Consider the following 21,410-nt stretch of genomic DNA (forward strand, 5'->3'; position numbering starts at 1 on the left):
CCAAACTGTTAGCTTAGAATTGCTGTCTCCTTAAACACTTCCAGATAATAATGATACATATTCTTCCAGCTAACATACATCATTACTTTTTGTCAAGCAAAGCTTAGTTCATAACTGTAGAAATATTATGATTTACTGGCCTCCAGCCAATCTGTTAATTACCTGCTAGTTCCTTAATGCAACTGGGGCTTTGTTTGATTTCACTGTAAGTTATTAACTTGCTGGTAAAGGATCAGTACCTCATAAATTGTTTCTCTAAATAACTTTACAATGCTACAGAAGTATTTTTTTTTTTCTTATGAATAAGAATAAATATGTGGGGGACAGCTTTAAATTGCAGTTATATAAGGCAACTCTTGATTTGAGATATCAAATAGTAGCACCATATCTGTATGGAAAACATCCAAGAGTCATAGATCTGTTTTTTAGGTACCTTCCTGTCTTTGGGAGAATCTCAGTACTTTTACATGTACCAGACTGATTGAAGACTGGTTTGTTTTGTACTGCTTTGTTTGGTTTGTTTTTTTTCTTGATCATGTTGTTTTAAAATTGTAAGATTAGATGAAGAGATCTTAGGCCAGGCTTCACTTGTGGTAAGTCCATTGAGAAAATATACAATAATTAAGGCTCTGCCTGTGTTAAAATATTTGATACCGAGAACAGATTTCAATCTCTTTTTATGTATCTCATCCCATTATTTTTTTTTTCCAGAAGTTATAAGCTACTTATTTTATGTTAATGTGGGAAAATAGATGGAAAACTCACTGTTTTCAGAAGGAAAAAGCTGTGACTGTCTGGGAATGCCTGGGAAAATCCTTTAGGCAGGTCATGTACCTTAGGTCCTAAGCCTTGCTTAGATGTCTTCTGTCTGCTAAATAAGCCAGTGGACAGGATAGCTGACTTAAGGACAGGTATTACACGCTCTTCTTGCAATGGGCTGTTACTATGTTCTGTGTGAGCTGAACTCCCTGAGACAACAGATATAAAGGCAATAAAGTATCAAATCAATCTGTTTTCAGCTGTAACCTCAAGTAAAATGAGAAGGTAAAATCTCACAGTAAAACAGAACAGGCAGAAAGTGTTGTTCTTGTCTTGTGATGTTGTATTCATCAGACTGGATGAGGCACTTCACCATGGTAAGTGGCTGGCAAGCTTCTAGAATATCTAGAAATTACTTCACCTAATAAGATTTCTCAGAAATGAATCTGCTTGACCTTGGCATGTTAATATGGGTTTGGGTGGAGGCTGTAAGGAGTGGGTGAAGTGGTGTAAGGAGGCAGAGCATGGTCTCTACAAGAAGGCTGAGGGCAGAAGTGCTTGCCACAGTGGGTACTGGAGAAGCTCTGCTAGAAACAGTACAGAGGAGTACATTGATTGTTCTCCTGCTCTGCTCATGGCTTCAGCCTGAAGGAAAAAAAGCTGAGGTACCCAAAATTACCTGTGATTAACTGATAGCTTTTGTGTTGTCCTGCTCCCTTCTTTCCCCTTCCATCTCCCCACAAAATCCTTATCCAAGGTCACATAGTACTGCACAGTAGATATTAATTTACAAACATTCCCTGTGGGAGTTGAGCACCCACATAAGAAAGGATGACTTATAGATGAGAGCAGATATAGAGGGGAATCTGTTGTCCCTATTTGTATAGGATGCCTAGTAGGGGAAGAGGTGGATTGCCCATCTAATGCACACCAAAAGGAAAGATAAAGGTTTGTATCTTTGCTGAGGGGTGGTTCTGGCTGAAAAAGAAAAGGAAAGGCAATGTTCACCAATGGAAAGAGGCTTTAGCTGAAAACTAGATTTTCAATGGCAAGAAGTGCCTGATCTGAGTGTTTGTACCTTTATTTACTTGTCTCTCCTCTTTTTCCCCCCTATTCCTTTGACTTTCAGCCGTTTCAGGATAACCAGTCTGTCTCTGTTTGCCTGGAAGAGACACTCTGCTCTAGTGTGGAAGTAACAGCTTCTTTTATCTTGTGTGCTGTAGTTATCGAACTTGTGCATCTCAGAGCAAAACTGATAAAGATTGCTAAAACAAGATGATAATTTTCAATCTTTAATAGCTTATCAGGTTTTAAAAACCTCATCAAAGAGCTGTGTTTGAATTAAATGATGATTAATAGGGAAGCTTATGTATAGAAGATACCAATTTATGTTTGATTTTGTAATAATAGCGTTAGACTTGTCTCTTTTTCTCTAGCTTAAGTCCTTAAACAAAAGCATCACAAGAGACCAGCATGTCTCTGCTTGTTTAAATCAACTGGAATTAGTGGCATATGCCCTTTGTGGTCCCTGAGTTAGGTGGAAGTGTCGAAAAATATTGTGGTTTTGTACCAAGATAGTCTAAGATTTAAAGCTAAGACCTAAACTACCTACTTTATATCAGAAGATTCAAACAGTCTGTGGAACAATATAGGAAGTGTATTTAAGGTATCATTTTTGTGTCATAGGAGGGGAAAAAAAAGAGAAAAAGAGTATTGTCATGATTAAGTCAGGTTGCTGTATAGCCACCATAGGGAACTTTCTGCCTGGGTGAGAAGACACTTGTGTTCACAGTGCAAGTTCCCACTTGTGACAAGGTGGAGGATCCATCTATAGATGGAGGGTGGGCCTTTTCAGGTTTTTAATACTTACCTGTCTTGTATTTTAAGCTTTCTGGGCAGCAGATTCAGAGAGATAGAAATAAGCTATTTGCAAGTACAGTTGCACAGTCAGATGAAGATTGGCACTAGTCTGATAAAAACAGTTCAAATTTCTGTTTAGATAAATAGGGAAAGCAGTCAAGTACAGGAAGCTAAAATCCATACAAGATCTCAAGCCTATTCCCTATGCCACTATGAACAATTAAGTTTACACAGCACTGTCTACTGGTTGTGGATTTTTATTTATAATGCAAATGCACTGATGTTCTTTTTCTTCACTTGCAGCTGCCCTGAGAGCTTGTGCTGATGGAGGTGCCAATCATCTCTACCACATCACGGAAGGGAGCCAGGAAAGGTGTGTGAGCAATACACTTGAAGTCATTGAAATCATCTTTTCTCAATGAAAGTAAAATGTGGAGGAGCAGGATTTTTCAGTTACTTATACAGCTGCTTGCTCTGTGCATGGTACTTTAATGATCTGTGGCAGGTAGTATAATACTTTCTCCACATTATCTTAAATTTTTATTCCCAGCTACAATTTATAAAAACACAGGTAGCCTGAAACACCATTTTCCCTGAAGCACACTGGTTTTTTTTTCCTCTTGAAAGCTCTTCTCTCAGTCTGTCTTATTTTGTGCATCCATCAGAGTTAGGCCGCTGAAAAAATTTGCTGTGCCCCTAGCTAGGGTTGCCTAGAGGAACATCTGATGCCTGTCACCACGAGCTGAAATAAAGTATGACCTCTTCATTTTTCACGTGAGGCCTTAGAGGAAATCTACTTGCTTAGTGAAGTGAGATGGGTAATAAAATAGGAAGACTTTTCTAAAAATTATTTTTCAATTAGCATCAGGTCATTATAAATGATTAAAGGCAAGTACAGAGATTATCTATAAATGTGTACACTAGGTGAGAAAATATGACTGAAAGAATATGTTCTTGTTTTCTGCAATGGCATTAAAAATTGTAAAACATCCCAGGTTTCTTCACCAGAAGTGTTGAGCTGGGGTTGTGATACAAAATACTTCATTCAAGTGATTCATTGTTTTTGCAGTGGAACCATGGAACATCATGCAAACTTAGCTTGCAAGTCTTTTTGCCTGTCTTTAGGATTTTCAGGTTTTTTGAGCAAGAGTTCATAAATAAATAGTTCATAAAAGTGAAATTATAAACTGAGTCTTGGAGCAAAGGAATGAGAAAGGCACCTGATAGAACTTACAAGGTTAAAATTAGTTTTCTTCATACAGCAAAATCTGACACATAGTTTGCTTTTCATCTCATGGAAAGTATATGATGGAGACATGAAGAAGCTCAGTTTCCTCCTCTCCTTCAGAATAAAGGCAAGAGTTAGAGAGGAAGACTGTAGTCCAAAAGTAGACATTAAAATTTCTTCCTTTGTCACCTGTGAGAAGTTTACCTAAAGTTCTACAACTGCTAAAATCTAGACTGGAATCTGGGAAGAATTAGACTATGTTTTATAAAATTTGGTGTCTGTTTGAATTCAAGACTGACTTGTAGCAAACAGTTCTCTTTGATAATGGTGATGCTCTCCAAAGGACAGCATTCAAGAGCTTTTGCTTTACCTTCTCTGGTAACCCATTCATCTGTTCTGCACACCTTTATGTTTCTATTAAATAAACATAATTCAGGGAAAAATGGATGATTATACTTTGACTTTATAGTTCTTTCAGTCTTACATACTTGGCCCTTGGAGTATTCTTTTCCTCTATCTTTCTTCTTCTCATCTTAATTGCTTCGGGTAGGTATATTTTACCTTCAAACTAGTTCTTTTGAAACAAAAGAAGAACACATGCATAATTTGGATTTTTGTCTTTAAAGAAATAATTTTGCTGGAAAGAATATTCATTTACTTCTGTGAAGTCTTTTTCTTTAAATTCCCTGTCCATTGTTAAAGTGCTGTCTGCTCAGACTCTACTGATGTAGTAATTGTTTTTCAATGCTGTCTCAACCTTTTTAAAACTATACTTTATTCAAAGCCCTGGTATCTAATTGTGTTGTATCAAAACCTAAAAAACAATGCTCCTTTAATTTTAGAGAGATTATAATATGCAAAAGATATAAATAAAGAATTTGATTGATATTTTGAGCTTGATTCTCAGTGACACTAAATTTTATGAAGAATCCTTTAGAACAGGAATTAGTGATAATATTTTGGGAAAAGAACAGCTTGCAGTATGGTGCTGTTGTACTGATGTCTTCCTTTGGAGATAAGTTCATGTTACAGAATCACAGAATGGGTAAAATTGGAAGGGACCACAATGGATTGAAGAAGCCCTTCTTATTGTCCTTGACAGCCTTTGCCAGCTTTAATTCCAGATGGATTTGACTATCCTCATCTCATTTATACTTGCTGTGACAACGTCTCTGTATTCATTCCAAGTGTCCTGACACTGATTCCATTTCCTGTGTATTTATTGCTTACACTCAAGTAATGACAGGAGTTCCTTGGTCATCCACAGGCCTCTTTCCCCTTGACCTGAATTCTTTCTCACCTGGATGCAACATTCTTGGGACTGGAAGTGATCCTTGAATATCAACTAGCTCTCTTGGATCTCAATTTCCTGCAGGCCTCATTCCCATGGGATTCTTCCAAAAAGCTTCCTGGAGAGGCCAAAGTTGGCTCTTCTGGAGTTCATGATTACAGTCTTACTGTCCTGTTTCCTCCTTCCCCATAGGGTTCTCCACAGTCTCATAGTCACCACAGCCAAAGCTGTGCCCATCATTCACATCTCCCAAAAGGCCTTCTCTGTTTATTAGTATGAGATCAAGCAGCACACCATTCATTGTGGGATGATCCATTTCTTGTGTCAGGAAGCAGTCATCAAGGCTTCCCAGGAACCTCCTGGATCATTTGTGCTTCACTGTGTTTCTCCAGCACATGACAGGGTAGTTAAAATCCCCCACAAGAACCAGCACCTGTGACTTTGAGGCTGCCTGTAGAAGGCCTCATCAACCTCCTCCTCCTGCCCAGGCAAACACCCACAACAGCATCATCCTTGCCAGTCTGTCAATTTATCCAAACCCATAAGACCTCAACTCACTCATCATCCTCACCAAGACAGAGTTCAGTACATTCCAAATGTTGCCTCACTCACAGAGGGCAGCTCCACTGCCACACCTTCCAGGACTCTCTCCTAAATATCTTGTAGCCCTCCATGACAACATTCCAGCCACGGGAGCTATCCCACTACATCTCCAAAACTGCAGTGGGATCTGTGACTGCACACGGGTCTCTGTTTCCTCCTGTCGGTGTCCCACACTGGGTGTGTTTGCTTTCAGGCACTTTATACAGGGATTTGATTGTGTCAGTATCCCAGAAGGGATGCAGAGGGATGATGCATAGTCTTTCCACTGGTTGTGTCATTGGATGCTTGTGTTTAATTGAGGTGTTACCTCTTTAGCCTACTTTTGGTGCTACCATGGTTGCTCTAGTTCTTCCTCTATGCTGAACAATTCTTTAACCTGCTTTTCTTTATGTTGGCCTATGCTGGCAGATGAAAAGCAGCAAAGGGTGATTCAAGAGCCCGCACCTCCGTTTCCTGTTTTCTCCACTAATATCTTGACTTGCTTTTGTGCTACACCCATCAAGCAAAGGAAGTTCACACCTTCTTCTCATAGCACTGCACAGGCTGACATAGCAATGAGACTTTGTCATGAGATTAATATATGTAAGATGTTATCTATCTTCCTCTGTGTTTGTGGTGTCATTTTTATGATGTTTGGTTGGTTTTCCCATTTCCTCAAAATATCTGAGTTGTAATTATTTTTGTTCAAAGACAAACCAGTCCAAGAAAACCTTCATTTTTGTAAGTGCTAACAAGAAGAAACCATGCCAGGTGTTTTCAATGATATGTTAAAACAAATTGCCTTCTAGAGCATGAGGGCTAAGAAGAGTAACCAAAAGCATGGGATAACTTTCTCTTAAAGAGGCTGGTCCTTGAGAGCTGTCAGTGCAGGGGACATGGAAAATGGAGGAGTGAATAAAGACTGAATGCTGGTGCTTTTCTCTCACTTACTGTACAGTCCAAAAAGGTTATTTTCCTTAGACTGTTAACACCAGTTCCCATTTAGAAATAAGGATTACTGCTAAATCGTTCTTGATTGCTAAACATTTGCAACTAATCAGAGTTAAAGGTGAGTCGCTGATCTTTATGGGTTTTTTCTCTGCCTCATTCTGTCTGCCTTGCCTATCCAATTTTGAATTTTCTTGAATCATTGTGAAGCACTGCCTTCCACTTCACCATTAAGCTATTGTTTGTCTGTATCACACTGCAGAACTTGTTTCTCAACACTTTCTGATTAAATCTCAAGACATTGATTAACCTGTGTGTCACTGGCTTTAGGGTATACAAAGGTGAAAATGCATTGAAAACTATCATCACACTGGAACCTTTAAAAGCAATCATTACTACTTGTGTTTCAGATGCTGTTTTCCAGATAGATGTTAAATCCATTGTGTACTCAGGTTTTGCACTGTTAAGAGCATCTCTTTAAAGAGGGGAACAGTGAGCTCTACAAGAGGAATGATAAACCAGTCATGAAAAATACTGTGTTTCTGAAGTTCTGGTTAGTATTTCACATTTACTGTGTGACACTTGTTGGCTTGCCTACAGTTGCAGAGAGAATCACTTTCACTACCCTTTCAGTTTCTCCTTGTGAACTGTATAAAATATAAGAATAGCAATAAAACTGGAAAATGGTTGCATTTTCTATACATTAAACATAAATGAAGTGAACTCAGGTAATGCATGAAAATGCAACTCCTATTCTACAATTCTTCTCTGAACTGGCTGTAAATGCAGGTAGCTTCAAGAAGCTCTATGGGAGTTTTTAAAAATTAGGAACAAATTTTGTAGACATTTCCAATTGATGCAGCTGCTAAATTTCAAACACACACCTCAAAAATATCTTTTAAATCCCTGTCAAGATACAATTCCACTTGAGCTTTAGCTTGCCTAACTTCATCCATTCCCAGGCAGTGCTGTGTGCTCCAGCATCTCTCTTAAAGAAAGCACAACTCTTCTTCCCTGCTTTTCTATCCTGTTCTTCCTGAAAAGCCTACATATCCTCATTGCAACGCTCAATCATATTTCTGTGATACCAACAAAATTGTAGCTCTGCAACTGTACACAGATCTCTTTGTTTTTCTCCCAAACTGTGTGCATTTTCCTGGGTTTTATTTTGCATCAAAGTTTGAAAGCTAAACAAAAGTTAAACCTTTGAATAGGAAACCTAAGCTGATGTAACTTCCATGAGGAAAGGTAATCATCATATATTTGCCTGCGTGAAAAGTGGAAAGATGAATCAGTGTCTGTGTATTTGGACGTTTTCGTGTGCTCATTTTAGCAATTTCTGTGTGTTAGTAGTGCCTTGGCTACTTTAGTTGGCTATTTATAGCTTACACTGACTTATCTGAGAATCAGTGCCTCTATTGTCAAGGCAATCAAAAGAGAAACATCTGCACAACAGCTAGCAAAACCCATCTGTAAAATATGATCTTCGGTCTTTTTTCCTGAATAATCTACTCATGGAAAAGTGGGTCCCTAATAAGATTATTAGGCTGAGAAATTCATACATACTTTGCTGTGTTGTATATTGGATTAGAAATAGGGTACTTATGGAGGTAATTAGCCATTGACATAACTTAATGTACAGCTGAGACGAATTCTTTGCTTGAACTCTTCTGATTAAACTGAGTATTGTTTTTAAGACATATTCAAGCAAAATTTAGGGCACTGATGCAGAAAACACTGAATGAGATTATAGAGTTATACATGAAGAGTATAATGATCATCTCTTGTCTTTAAAGTCGATTCATTGTATGATTTGGAGATGTTATACTTGTGAAATTTTTGCTTTGTTCATGTTGATATGAGAATATGTTTTAGTAATGTTTAAAAAAATATAGCCTCTGAAACTGTGAGGTCAAAGCTAGAACCTTTGTTGCTAGTGGTGAAGAGTTCTTTGATTTGAGTCCAAAAGCCAAGGAATTTGAAAGCTGAGGCAGTGCTTTATTTGTCAAATGGTTAAAGAAGATCTTTTACATCAGACCACTTTTCCTGACCTAAAAACTATAGCAGTGTTTAAAGATCAAAATTAGAATCTTGCATTTATCCTAATAAATTCTGCAGGAGTGATCAGGAAAAACCTTCCTATCCACAGTTTTCTCCTTTAGGAAATACCTGACTTGGGATTCATTTTTAAATTTTGATAAAACAACCAGGCACCAACAAATTTAAAGAAATCAAATAAATTTATTTCTTAATGCTTGGAAAGATGAATCCATTTGAAGTTACATAATGTGCTTGCTTCAGATGAGAGATTCTCAAGATACCGCATGATCCTGTAATTTTTGCTTTTTTCATTTATATTTTCAACTTAATTACTCTCACTCAATTGCATTTTCAAATACATTTATATTCCAATAGCTGCACACTGTGAAGTCAAGATTTGTTTCAGAAACAGTGAAGAATTAAGATAGCAAGACATGAATATCATAAAATATGCATAGTTTCAGTCCTCAATTTAAACCCAAATTAGCTTCCTGTATTGGAAGGAGTTTCCTGAAAGTATTAGGGCAATAATATCACTAGGCATATCAGACCTATTTGGTCTCTGAATCAAACACAGAAATTATGAGCGTTGGAAATTATTGATCTATATTTTTTATTTTTTTTTTTACTCTTGGGTTCATCTTCATATTAGACAGCTGTATAAGCCAGACCCAAGAGTATGTATTCTTCTGGAGTAAAGGAGTTATTTCTATTAACTTAGTCATCATATGGTAAAAAGGAAAAATCTGGGAGTTATACAACCATTAGTTCGGATTCACTTGAGAATTTTAAGAGGGGCAGAAGTACTCTTTTGCATATCACAGGAAGCAGAGATATATTTTGAGAGAGACACCAACTACTGGGTCTACTTGGAGGTGCTTCTAAGTATACTTACTACATAAACATAAGAGAAAATGGACTAGTTTTGGGGTTTTTTTAATCATTCTCTCAAACTGAAAATCAAATGGCAGATAATAATAAAACATATGGTCTTAAAAATAGTAGCAGTATCTAATTATTCTTCATATTGAATTTCTATTGCTTTTGCTAGTCAAGATGGTAATTGTAGAATCATTAGTAATATTTATAACGAAAGTGATGGGAAGTGACAGTGCTGCCTGTTGTTGTGCCCCCTGAAGTTCAGATCTGTAACAGAAAGAAGACTTGATCTCATCATGCCCCTACAGAAGCTGTGAAATGGCTGGCTTTTCATCCCTGAGATACATGTGTATATGTGGATGTATGGATCCTTGTTTCTTTTATGTCAGGAGGCAGTGGAAGCAAGTTACTCCCTTACTACAGGACCATGCTTTCTTTACAAGAGAAGAGTAGAAAAGAAAAAACAGTCCTCAGTAGAACCTCTGGATATGATTCACAAGAGGAAGATGTGGATGTATCAGGTTTTGTATAGAGCAAGACTTAGAGTATTATCTACAGGTTAAAATGGAGAACTGGCAACCAAGGCTTTTATTTTGTTCCTTTATTAATTTGCTCCAAGGCTTGCAGTGAGTTACAAAATCATCTCACGTTCTCAGTCACCTTTAAAATGCAGGAAAATAATTCTTAAGAATAAATAAAATGGTCTCTCTCACATGATCTCATCAGAGTTTCTGATATTTCCTTGCTAAAAGATGAGCCTATCAAAGGGCCAGGTATCATTCCTCATGAGATCAGTATTTAATAATGAATAGTTGGTCTTAGGTGGAAGCAGACTTATCTCCATGAATGCTCCAGGGATCTTCATGCTTTGGCATAAATCCACTGATTTTCTTTCTTTTCTTGTATACCTCATGATATTCAAAGGCGGCATTAGGACCCTGTTTTACTCACATCAACAAACACTTAATGTTTGTGGATGTCACTGAAACTCCTAATCTTGCTTAGGAGTAGATAAGAAGGACCAAGACAAAAGTCTGGGAAGAGGGAGTGATGAGCAAACACAAAACAGGTGCACAGTTCAACTTTAGAAACAATGTCTCCTGGCTGCTAGTGAGGTGCTTTGCCTATAAAACTGCTCTGTCCCAGTAAGGGCACCATAAAGTTTAAATTGCCAGCCAGGCAATCAAAGGGTCACAATTTGTCCAGAACAGTAGTTCTAGGGGAAAAAAACCCCAACAAAACAAAAGGCTAAGAAAAGGGGGGAAAGGAGAATAAAGGGACACTTTCAATTAATCCCAGGTCTTTCAATCTGAAGGTTTGTACTGCTTCGTCTTATTCTTCAAACAGCCATATCTCTGCCCCTAGTGTACTGTAAGTAGAGGAATGTCATTGCCATCTGGGTGATTTCTGGCTTTATGACATGGTAAAAATCATTTATGGCCACCCCAATGCTAGAGATTAGGACTTGCAGTGATAAAATATCTGTGCATCGAGTCACATCTGGAACAACCATCTTCAGAAAGACTTCTGAGTTAGCTGAAGAGTACTCAGCACTTTATAGTGGTTTGGTCTGTTGTGCCTAAGAGTAATTCTTAGGGTCCAGGAGAAGCTGGTTTTATGTGTAGTGTTAGGATGAAATGTATGCCTTTGTTTCCTTTGCAACTCTGACTAGCAATAGAAATTAAGGATTAAGCCAGCAGTGTTTGTTTTTATGGAGCAATGCTTGGGGGAGTCTGGGGATGGGAAGTTTTCTATTCTTGAAACAAAGCAAAACTAGAAACTTCTTACAAGCCTCAAACCAAATTGGATCTTTGATGCAATAGTACTTGTCATTTAAAATTCGAAGTACAGATTTTATATTGGACATGGCAAGAATGATCTTAGATTTGAAAGAAGCTTTTTTAAGATCTGAGAAGAATGCCAAGAGCAGTATTCAATAAGGGAGCACAGAAATCCATGAGCTATCAATGCATGCATGTTGATAAAATTAATGCATGTTAATAAATTACGTTATGGTTGACTAATCTGCCCTGTTACACTTCAGACATTTAGGGAGGAATTACTAGTGCTATAACACCCATTCTCTTTTTTGTTTTTTGGTTTTCCTTTTTTCATAGCCTGGAAAATTCTGGGGAAGAGCAGGAATAGTCCCTTGCAGCTGACTTCAAATCACAGTATATTGTCTAATGGGACTGAACACAAAAAATACCTATAGATAAATTACTCAGATTATTTTTTGCTGTCTCTAAAATGTTCTTTCAGTAAACTTATTAGTGATTGTTGGTGCATAAACATATTCTGGGTGTTTATTACTTGGTATTCTTTCCTATTCTCTCTCTTCGGTAGAGTCTGCTCTCTTTTTATAACTGTATGAAAGCCAGAAGTTCTAACATTTAATAATTTGCATTCAAATAGACACTTTTATTTTCAGAACAGATTATTGTATTCTTTAAATCTGTTTAAATTTAGTGTTAGTGGAGCCAGAAGCTTGCAAATGGGGGGGACTTTATGTATTGTAGAATATGATGAGAAGTAAAACTTGAGAATATAAATCCATTCATCTTCAAACTAGTTTTCCTAGTTGTTCTGGTAAGATTTGTTTTTAAATCCAACTGAGTGATTTCATTTTACAAATGGACTCTTTTCATCTTTTCATTTAAAAATGTTTTGTGCCACAGTTTTCACTGAAAATGCTGTCAAGAACAAGGAACTGTGTTCTAAAACTGTGATCAAAGCTGCATATAGTTGATAGCTGAAAATATTTAATAAGTTTACTTTTTAGGGTCAAGTGATAAATACCCTCTGCCTCTTCTCACAAGGATAAACTAGAGAGCAAAAACTGCAGAGCCAGTTGCAAAGTCATCCACATGAAGGGCTGAGCATCAATTATTTGCTGATTGATTGAAAGTTGGACTAGATAAGGTTGCCAGTCAGCCTGGCAAATTCCATAATTTAAGACAAGGATTTAACAATCCTTGTTAAAAAATTGGAGCTCTGAATTGTCAGAGAATCAGTTTTGTTCTGCTACCAGAATTAACTTGCTCAAGCATGTGGATGATGTGCACCATGGTACCTCCAAAGCTGCTCCTGGATACAGTTATATTCAGAGAAACTCAAATCTGCTTCAACTCATAGCTCATACAAAAATCACACTCATGGGTGTGCACACTCCTCTCCAACTACCATACTACTGGCCTTTTTCTAGCTATCACCCTGGGCTCCATTTTTGCAAAATGGTGGAGGAAAAGTCTTGTAATGCTTTGAGTTAATTGTATTAAATAAGAAGGAGATAAATTGCTGTCTCTTGCATACAGACTTAAAAGAAAAGTTTTATTGGTATACCTGAAAATGTAGTGAATGTCAGTTATTGAGAAATGTAGAGAATTCTGGTTTTTTAAGCAGGGGAAGAAAGATCTTTTTGATAGCAGATAAAATGAAAATACATCAGGCATTAATGTTAAAAGATAATCAAGAGGCTTTTGGAAATTGTATAAGCTGTACAGAAATATCTTGCCTACTGATCCCAAATAAATGTACAGAATAATGTCTGTCATACAGCAGGTAGATTAGATCTGAGGTTACAGTGTCTTAAAATAAATGGAATTGTATCAAGGTCCACTGGAGTTGTTTTGATGCTTTTCTACCTGTGTGGGACATTCTAAATGGGCAGGTCTAGACACTATTTGCACACTGGTTTTGCTGTCTCTGCAGAATTCTGGACCAATATCAGCACATCCTTCAGCTCTGACTTATTAACTCAGCTACGAAATAGGGAGTTTCTACTGAAATATGCACTAAGGCTCTAAGATGGTTACTGATACCAGCATGAGCATCTTCTGTATGCTGTGGGCAATGCCTTTACTTGTGAATATTTTCCATTTTTCTTATCTTTTTGTAAGCCCTTGTGTACATATGAGCACCTCAGAAGCAGATTAGCACTTCAAGGATACGACTAGAAGAGTGAACTTCAGAGAGATGAGAGAGCAGTAGATAAAGGGCTGGATGACAACTCTAGCATACACCAAAATACCTGTGTGTTGCAAGGCAGTCTGAACATGGAAAAATTCAGAATAAAAATACATCTGTCCTGCACTAGGTTTATTTTTGCTCCAATAGGGGCATGTGTATGTGTATATGTACAAAGAAATTGCAGAAGTGGGTTAAGGAAAAGACACATTCTGCTTTTATTGACTTTGGAGCAATGTCCTTATTTATTCCTCTGAGTACCAAAGAATATTAAACTGACTACAAAATAAAAAGGGTCAGACAAATAATACTTGGGAGAGAATGCATGTGAACATGGTTGAAAGTTATGTTTCAGTCTAGGGAGAGAAGAAACAAACCAAGAGTGACCAGTGACTATCTCGGTGGGCACACAGCATGAAGGTCCTGTAGAAATTATGTTGTGGCTTTTTTCAGGATTTTGAAATGAACCTGGTGAAGGAGGAGAACTGTGATTTCATGCAAGCTTGTCAGTTTTGTTCTCTTTCTAGTGTTACTTAGGTACTTTTCTTTATTGTCACAGTACAGATATAAATGGAGCCTTTGCTTGTTGAATAGGGACCAGATAGTCTTTTGTACAAATTCAGAATGTTCTATTGACTTAATTGGTAAGATACTAAGCACTAGATGCCTGAGCAATTACACCCTCTGCATGCATTTCCCTGAGTTCTTGCATTATAACTAATGTTTTACATAATGCATCACTTTTCCATGGTGATTGCAAGGAGGGAAATCACCACAGCTGGATCTAATGCTTTCAGCAGCCTGGTATTGTTCCAACAGCCTGTGAAATTGATGAAACAAGAGCAAGAATCCTACTGTTGCTTTGTCAGTAACCATGTCTCCCAGAGACTGGGACATAATCCATCTTTATCCCTTATGCTTAAAAAAAAAAAAATCACCACAAATCAAACAATAAAAGTCATAACTGTGTAAATATTATTTGAGCATGTGGTACTCTGATCTCAGCATTGGCAATAGTTGGAAATTATTGCTGCTTACTGTATGTGAAGCAACTTTGAGGTGCCCACATAGTGATCAAAATATTTAGATTATTTAGAATAGTAGCAGTAACATCAGGAATTAAATTAATCCTGTAACAATAAATTATTCCTGGTCTAAGAATAATTTTTGGTCTATTCTTGGTCTAACTTTTGAGGAATATCTCGCCTTCACAGAGTGCTTAACTCTTAAACTGCCTGGCTTTCCCTGGTGGTTAAGAAACTCTAGCTGGAATAAGTTTCTTCCTTTTGAAATTAAGCTGAGTGGGGAGTTAAAGGTACTTACATCATGGGACTAATGAGGATGTGTAGATAAGATGTTTTGTACCACAGAGTACACATGTGCATGCAGTTTGGTCTTCATTTTCTCTGGTGTTTTTGATCTCTGTGTAAAAGGTATCTTGAAAATTTATAAAAGAATAGAAGCAATAAAAAAAACCATATAGCTCTTCCCCTTTGTTTATTCATTATAAGTGTTTTTCATAAATTAGAGTGACTATTTAAGTGAATGGAAATGTAGGAATTTGCATTTTGGACTGGATTAACCCATTGGTGTGGAGAGATCTAGTAATATACAAGTGAAGAAGATGGATAAGGATCAGAACGTTATAAAAGGTATATTTTTAGAGTGCTTGATGTATGAAAAAATGACAGAGAGAGTAGCAATGGCAGTGGATAAAAGGCTGTGCCTTTTTATTTCAGCATAAAAATAAGACTGGTATGTGGATGTAGCTCAAAATAGTTTCTATGAGACTGGTAGGATTTTTAGGTCAGCTTTAGTTCTTTTGAGGTTTAAGCTTTTGAGTGGGTAGTGGAGTGATTGATTGATTGATTTACTGATGTATCGTTTCTTCAATTGCTGTGTGTTACAAGTCCAATGACATGGTTCAGTGGTGGGCATCCAGATGCATCCAGAGCAGTTCCTGTGGTTCTCATCCCCTCTGCACAGAAGTGAAGCCAGTCTATAGGGGCTTGGGATCATTTATGCACCAATACAACAGAGCTCTGAATATCTCTGTTTCTTTGTCAGCAGGGGTTTTGCTATGGTGTTAGGAGGACCTAAACAGGTTAGGGACAGACATAATCTAAAAAAGGAAAAAATTGGAAGGGAGGGAGAAAAACAGGGCGCAAGAATAAAGATGGGAAGGGAGTGAATTTTTTTTTTATACTAAAGCTGAAAAGAAGAAAAGTCTCTGGAATCAATCTAGTTAATAACTTCAGTGGAGCTACTGTTATTCTGAAAGAAGAAGGAAGAAAGAAAGGAAGGCTTTGTTATTTTCCTCTGCAAGTTCCAGCAGTATCTGTGGGAGGATTGATGTTTTCTAATTTTATAAGCTGCAGCAGGGGTGTTAAATATTGGTGACAGATCAGATTGGAATCGTGCACATGAAGGTATTTGGAGTAATGAGAGACAGGCTGCCCCGAAAAGACACCTGAATAGAGTCAGTAAAGAATCCAGTTCTTTTTTGTTTGTTTTCTTTTTTCTAAAGCATCATCTGTGAGGTTTGACAACAAATGGTTGCAATTAATGAAGTGACAGATGTGGATGTCAATATCTCTTCTTTCTGATGCATTCAATTGTAGGGAGAAAAAACCAAAACCTGTGCATAAGGTAATTTTGGGATTTTTTTTCAAGAGGGAGTTCTATGAGGAACATGCATGGATATATGTGATTTTTAGCTCTCAGAAGGAATTCTCAGGATGGTGAAGAATCCGTTTTGAAGAGTTAACATTCCTGGCTAGTGGGTCACTGAACCAGCACCTACTCTCCAAGCACCAGTCTGCTCTGATGGGCACCAAGGGGCCAACATTAATCCCTCGTTCAAAGCTTTGCAGCAAAGCAATGAAAGCAATTGCACGAGCTGTGGTTCTACCTCTCATCTTGTGAAAAGGTTACTGCTCTCCGATTTCCATTCAGAGTCACAGTGTTTCAGCTTGAACAGCACTTTCTGAGAAAGACAGGAGCTGGAACTGTACTACACTGTCATTTGGCTTAGTGGGATACTTAAGCTTCTGCTGGCTTAAATAAATAGGAATTAAATGGACAAATCCCTTCTCATTTCTTTACTCCCTCTTCTCTGCCTCACAGTGAAAGTAATCGGGAAGAGCATCCCTGATCATGTTTACTGTAATGACCCTCTCCTCTGGGGATACTCTTGTGGCATCTTTTAATGTTAATTTAGTATTGATTTATGATTCTAATTTATACACTCTAGCTCTTATTCATTAAGTGACCACATACAGGGTTCTCGTATTTTGTGTGTTCCCTGTAAGAACCTGTGTTTCATTAAATCTCATCATTAAAGGAAGTGTTTCCAGGTAGAGCAATATTCCAACAGCACGTTGCAAATGTGCAGGAGGGTCTCAAGGTCACAAACTCCTTTCAGAGGTTAATTAAGTCTGAAAGAAATTGTAATTAAATAGTAATGAATGAGAGGCCAGGAATATTTGGTGCATAATGCAGTACCATGAGGCAAAGCCAAAATCATCTGCAAATTTATTGTTTTATTTCATGTTCTATTATAAAATACCCTTGGGTGTCAGTGTAATTTTTATTCTCCAGCTTGCCTGTGACAGAATGGGGATTAAGTGGTCAGTGCTGTCATATATGTGATCGTAATACACCTCATTAGGGGTTTCAAGAACTCTAATAGCATTCCCAGTATGCTGAAGAGGCCTTTCATCAGGAGTATCATGCCTTCCTCATTCTGCAGGATCACATTTTTAATCAGAGGGGAAAGTGCTTCCTTTGCCATGTTCACAATGGGAAAGCCATGGCAAATTTTGACTTCTTTTAGTAGAGCCAGCAGAAGTCATGTTCATGACCCTGTTTAAGAGCTCATCAAAATTTCACTTTTAGTTCTCATGCTCCTGGGATTTAATATTTCAGCCTGTTCAAGTGCCTTAGGCTGGATCATGGCACAGGACCATACACAAGTTGTCAATCCAAGTGTAGATTTTTCTTTATTGTTTTTCCTAACCTTCTTTGAAAATCAGCCAATTCTGACATATACTCACTGACTTGTTCCACTCTGTTATCTCTGAAGAGTTAATTATTTTAATCTCTAAACATATTATAGGAATCTAGAGACCAAAAGCATGATTTACCAGTAGGTTGTAGCTTTTAATTCCTTTCTTCTGTGTTTAAAAAGTAATTTTAAATATTTTATTTTATTTTCTCATCTGAAAGCTGCATTTGCAAACTGTTTTTCCCACATTATAAAAAAAAGAGAAATGGGAAAAACTGCTCCTACATACTCCTCCTTGAAGCTCTTCCATGCACCAACATCAGCCAGGAGTACAACTGAAAAGAGCTGGCCCTTTGATTCCACAGCTTGGCCTCTGGAAAAGCTGCATTGGTTCCTGAATGCTGCAGCCTGCCCTCCTTGGGTCTTGGACCTGGCCATGACCAATGGTTTGGAATGAAGATATTCTCCACCTCCCTCTATATCATGGACATTCCTGCTAAGTAAGGGAGGTGGCGTTTTTATAGGATTAGGGAGCCACATAGCCTGAAACACTTCTGGTGGGATCTCTGGAAACTGCTGTTGCGTGTACTGCACCTGAGGTCCATTGCTACCTAGAGAAGGTGAGTGTGCTGCACTTCCTAGAGTACAAGGAGCAGAATTTGAAGGTGGGAATGGTCCAAAATCTTAGTGCCTTTTTATCAGCATGTAAATTCCAATTTATTACCAGCTGACTGGGTGTAGCTGGCTGGTGCAGGCTTGTTTTTCATCAGAACTTAACAGGTATTTAACAGGATTTAAGCAACAGCTTTGTTTGCAATGAAGTAGAGTTCTCTGCTAATCTTCAGGAGAACTTTCCATTTCTTTTCAAGAGCACTTACAAAAGTAACCTCAGTGACAGTTTTTCTGCCATTACAGTAAAATATGTATCTCTTACCTCATTAGCAGGCAGATAGATCTAATCCTCCTAACTTTACACATTTTTAAAAAACTTATCAACCTGAGAATTAATGTCCTTCTGGTATTAAAATGTGTGAAAAGAATTATCTAGTAGTGAATTTTAGACTGAAGGAACGGGCCACACTATCACTCTGTTGAATGACATTTTCTGTTGAATGACATTGCTAATGATGGTTATACTCCATGTCACCTGTGGTAGTCTTCAGGCTACTCCCAGAGCATCTCAATATACATTGATTCAAAGTGTTTGATTCACAACTCATCTGTGTCCAGTCTTTTCCAAAGCATTTCCAATGCTGCACCCATTCAGGGTTCTCCTCTCCCTTCTTGTAGTGTACATGGTGCAGATGGCAGCAGGGATATTAGACCTCTGAATGGCTTCCCTAAGGAACAGCTACTATCACTGTATATAAAGGGATTAGCTTTTAATAAGAGCTCATCATTGCTCTTGTATTATTTATAGGCAGATCTGTGTCCTTAAGATCTAGTTCTTATCCTATAAGAAAAGTTAATTAATGTGTTGAAATTTAATAAAAGATTAAATGAAAGTGATTATTACAATAATAGAACTTAGTAGAATAGCAGTTAAGGGTTATATAATTTTTTAATCACAATAAATTGTGAAGTTCATATGGAGGTATTGTTACATTTTTTCATAATAAGTAGAGCACCAACAGCATCAGAGTTGGCATTAAATTTTTTTAAGCTACTCTACTTGATAGAAAATATCTTATGCAGAGGCTAAGACAAGGATTTTTTTGGAATATGGGTTACTTATCAAGAATGAGGTATTTTCTGTCTGAGAGTGCTTTTAGCCCACATAGACAAAAGGAGGGAAAAGAGGAGAATTGAGGAGGGGAGAGACTGAGAATGTGTACATTTGTGATTTTTCCAATACCTCAATCCAGCGCACAGGTTTTTTTCTGTGATTGCCACTTATAAATAAGCACAAATCTATGCATTGACCTGCCTGGATCTCATATCTGTCAGGTAGGCAGATACAAAGGGGAGGACTGGCTCAGGTTCTCTTCAAACCTTCCCTCCACAGTGTGATTTCCTTGCTTTTGATAAAACATTAATAAGGCCAGCCAGCTTAAGTAACAGGCAGTAGGAGCTTGGTAGGTAGATTCCAGCCACAGCCTGGGTATTAAAAGCTTAATAGCAGTAGTAGCATAAACCTACTTGCTGTGCTGGAAATTCACTGTATCACTCTAGTCTGACTGATGAGCTGGCAGGGAGATGGACAGACACACACATTTGTTTCTTGAACAGTGTTAAGACTCTCATATGTGAAGCTGGCAATGTTCTGGAAACAAGCACAGCAAGCACTGCCATTATAACTACTACCAATCTCTGAGCTGTTTTAAAGCTAGCTCAGATTTATATACACTTCAGTCAACCAAGTTCTCAATGTAGCCTTGGAGACCCTTCACAGTGCCCCTTAGATTTCTTTGGGTCATGCTTGCAGGTTGGTTTTGGGTTTTTTTCTTTTTTTTTTTTTTTTTTGTGTATGGTTTGTGTTTAGTTGATGGGGGTTGCTTTTTTTCCCCCCTTAGCAAAGATTATGTGGAAAATTGCTCTATTTTGAATATATTAAAATATAAAATAATTTTACATCCTCTTCTGCTCTACCATTCTGAATGTAATGATGAATTTGCTTCTGAGCTTGAGTTTTGCATTGGACGCCTTGTGTGTTCTGGCTCACCAGCTGTGTTGCATGTAGCTGTGCTGGTTTCAGGTGGAGCTGATACAGAGCTTTCCTCTCCCTGGAGAGGAGAGATGCTGATTGTGTGTGCCAGGTGAGTCTATATGTGTGCAGGTTTGAAGGACTGGGACCTAGTGAGGATTTTAGCATGTGCATGCAGATTTCTGGTGCTTGTTAGTTGATAGCTGTAGTTAAGGCCCCACATGGTAGAAATATAATGTGATCTGAAGGAAGGATTACTTGCAGGATTACTTGACCTCTTGCAGAATTTTGCTGCCTTGATGTCTGAAATTGTTCAAGACCAGTCTGGGTGGGACTTGGAGCAACCCAAGTAGTGGGTTCCCATGGCAGTGAGGTTGGAACTAGATGATCATTAAGGTTCTATCCAATGCAAATCATTCCATGATTCTGTGAATTGCCATTAGCTCTTTCTCCTGAGGTGGGACGCCAAGTCTGTAGCAAACATAAAAGCCAGCACAGACTCCTGGGATTATGAAAGCCATTTTATGTTGAGCTGACGATCAGTAGTTCCTTGGTAAAATTAATTTAATAAGCAGAAGGTGAAATTTTGGTAGGTCAAACGAGTAACATGTGTCCACAGTAGCCACCCCACAGGTATGAGAGATTTGAAAGGATATGGTTTGCTTCATCCTTTTAATATTTATCACCTGTGGGCTAAGTTGTGAAATAATTAATACAAACGTGGTCCTCGGCTTTTGTAAGTTACTTTGGCTTGATTAGCTGCTGATCAGTTATTCCAGCTGAAGATGGGAAAAGATTGTATCTTCTGAATATCTCTGTGACAGCTGGTACTTTTGAGTGGTGAAGGAAGCAGGTTTTGACATGGTACTTTGGCCAGTGCAAAATTTAGTGGTTTGCCCCATAAGGAGTATTTCCCACCATTACATTGGATACCATGGCTGTGTAATTACACCTTCTTCTTTTCAGATTAGCCATCCAGGGAGCTGCAGGGAGCTTCCCTGTGGTGTTGGGGGTGGCAATGGCTAACTTCTAAAACACACTTTTTTTTTCACTTGGCATTGGAAGCTGCCCTGACTGCCAGGAGGAGGAATCTGACTGCAGCTAAACTAAAGGAGAATTTTAACAGCTAGAATAGCATTTCCTTGTACTTGGGAGTCTCTGGGAAAGCAGACATCCCATAGAGTGGACAGGGTGATACTGCAGCAAG

At 38.0% G+C, this 21,410-nt stretch overlaps 1 protein-coding gene across 3 annotated transcripts in view; it reads left to right on the forward strand.

The window, feature by feature from the left end:
* Window positions 1-21,410, forward strand: part of TPK1 (thiamin pyrophosphokinase 1) — a 305,416-nt gene that overhangs the window by 109,134 nt on the left and 174,872 nt on the right. For all 3 annotated transcript variants that reach the window (XM_079300660.1, XM_079300661.1, XM_079300659.1), the window contains one exon: window positions 2,923-2,992. In XM_079300660.1, the coding sequence (XP_079156786.1) occupies window positions 2,923-2,992 (70 nt within the window). The remainder of the gene's footprint in view (window positions 1-2,922; window positions 2,993-21,410) is intronic.

The sequence above is a fragment of the Erithacus rubecula genome (assembly GCF_903797595.1).
Source record: "Erithacus rubecula genome assembly, chromosome: 3".
Taxonomy (NCBI): Eukaryota; Metazoa; Chordata; class Aves; order Passeriformes; family Muscicapidae; genus Erithacus; species Erithacus rubecula.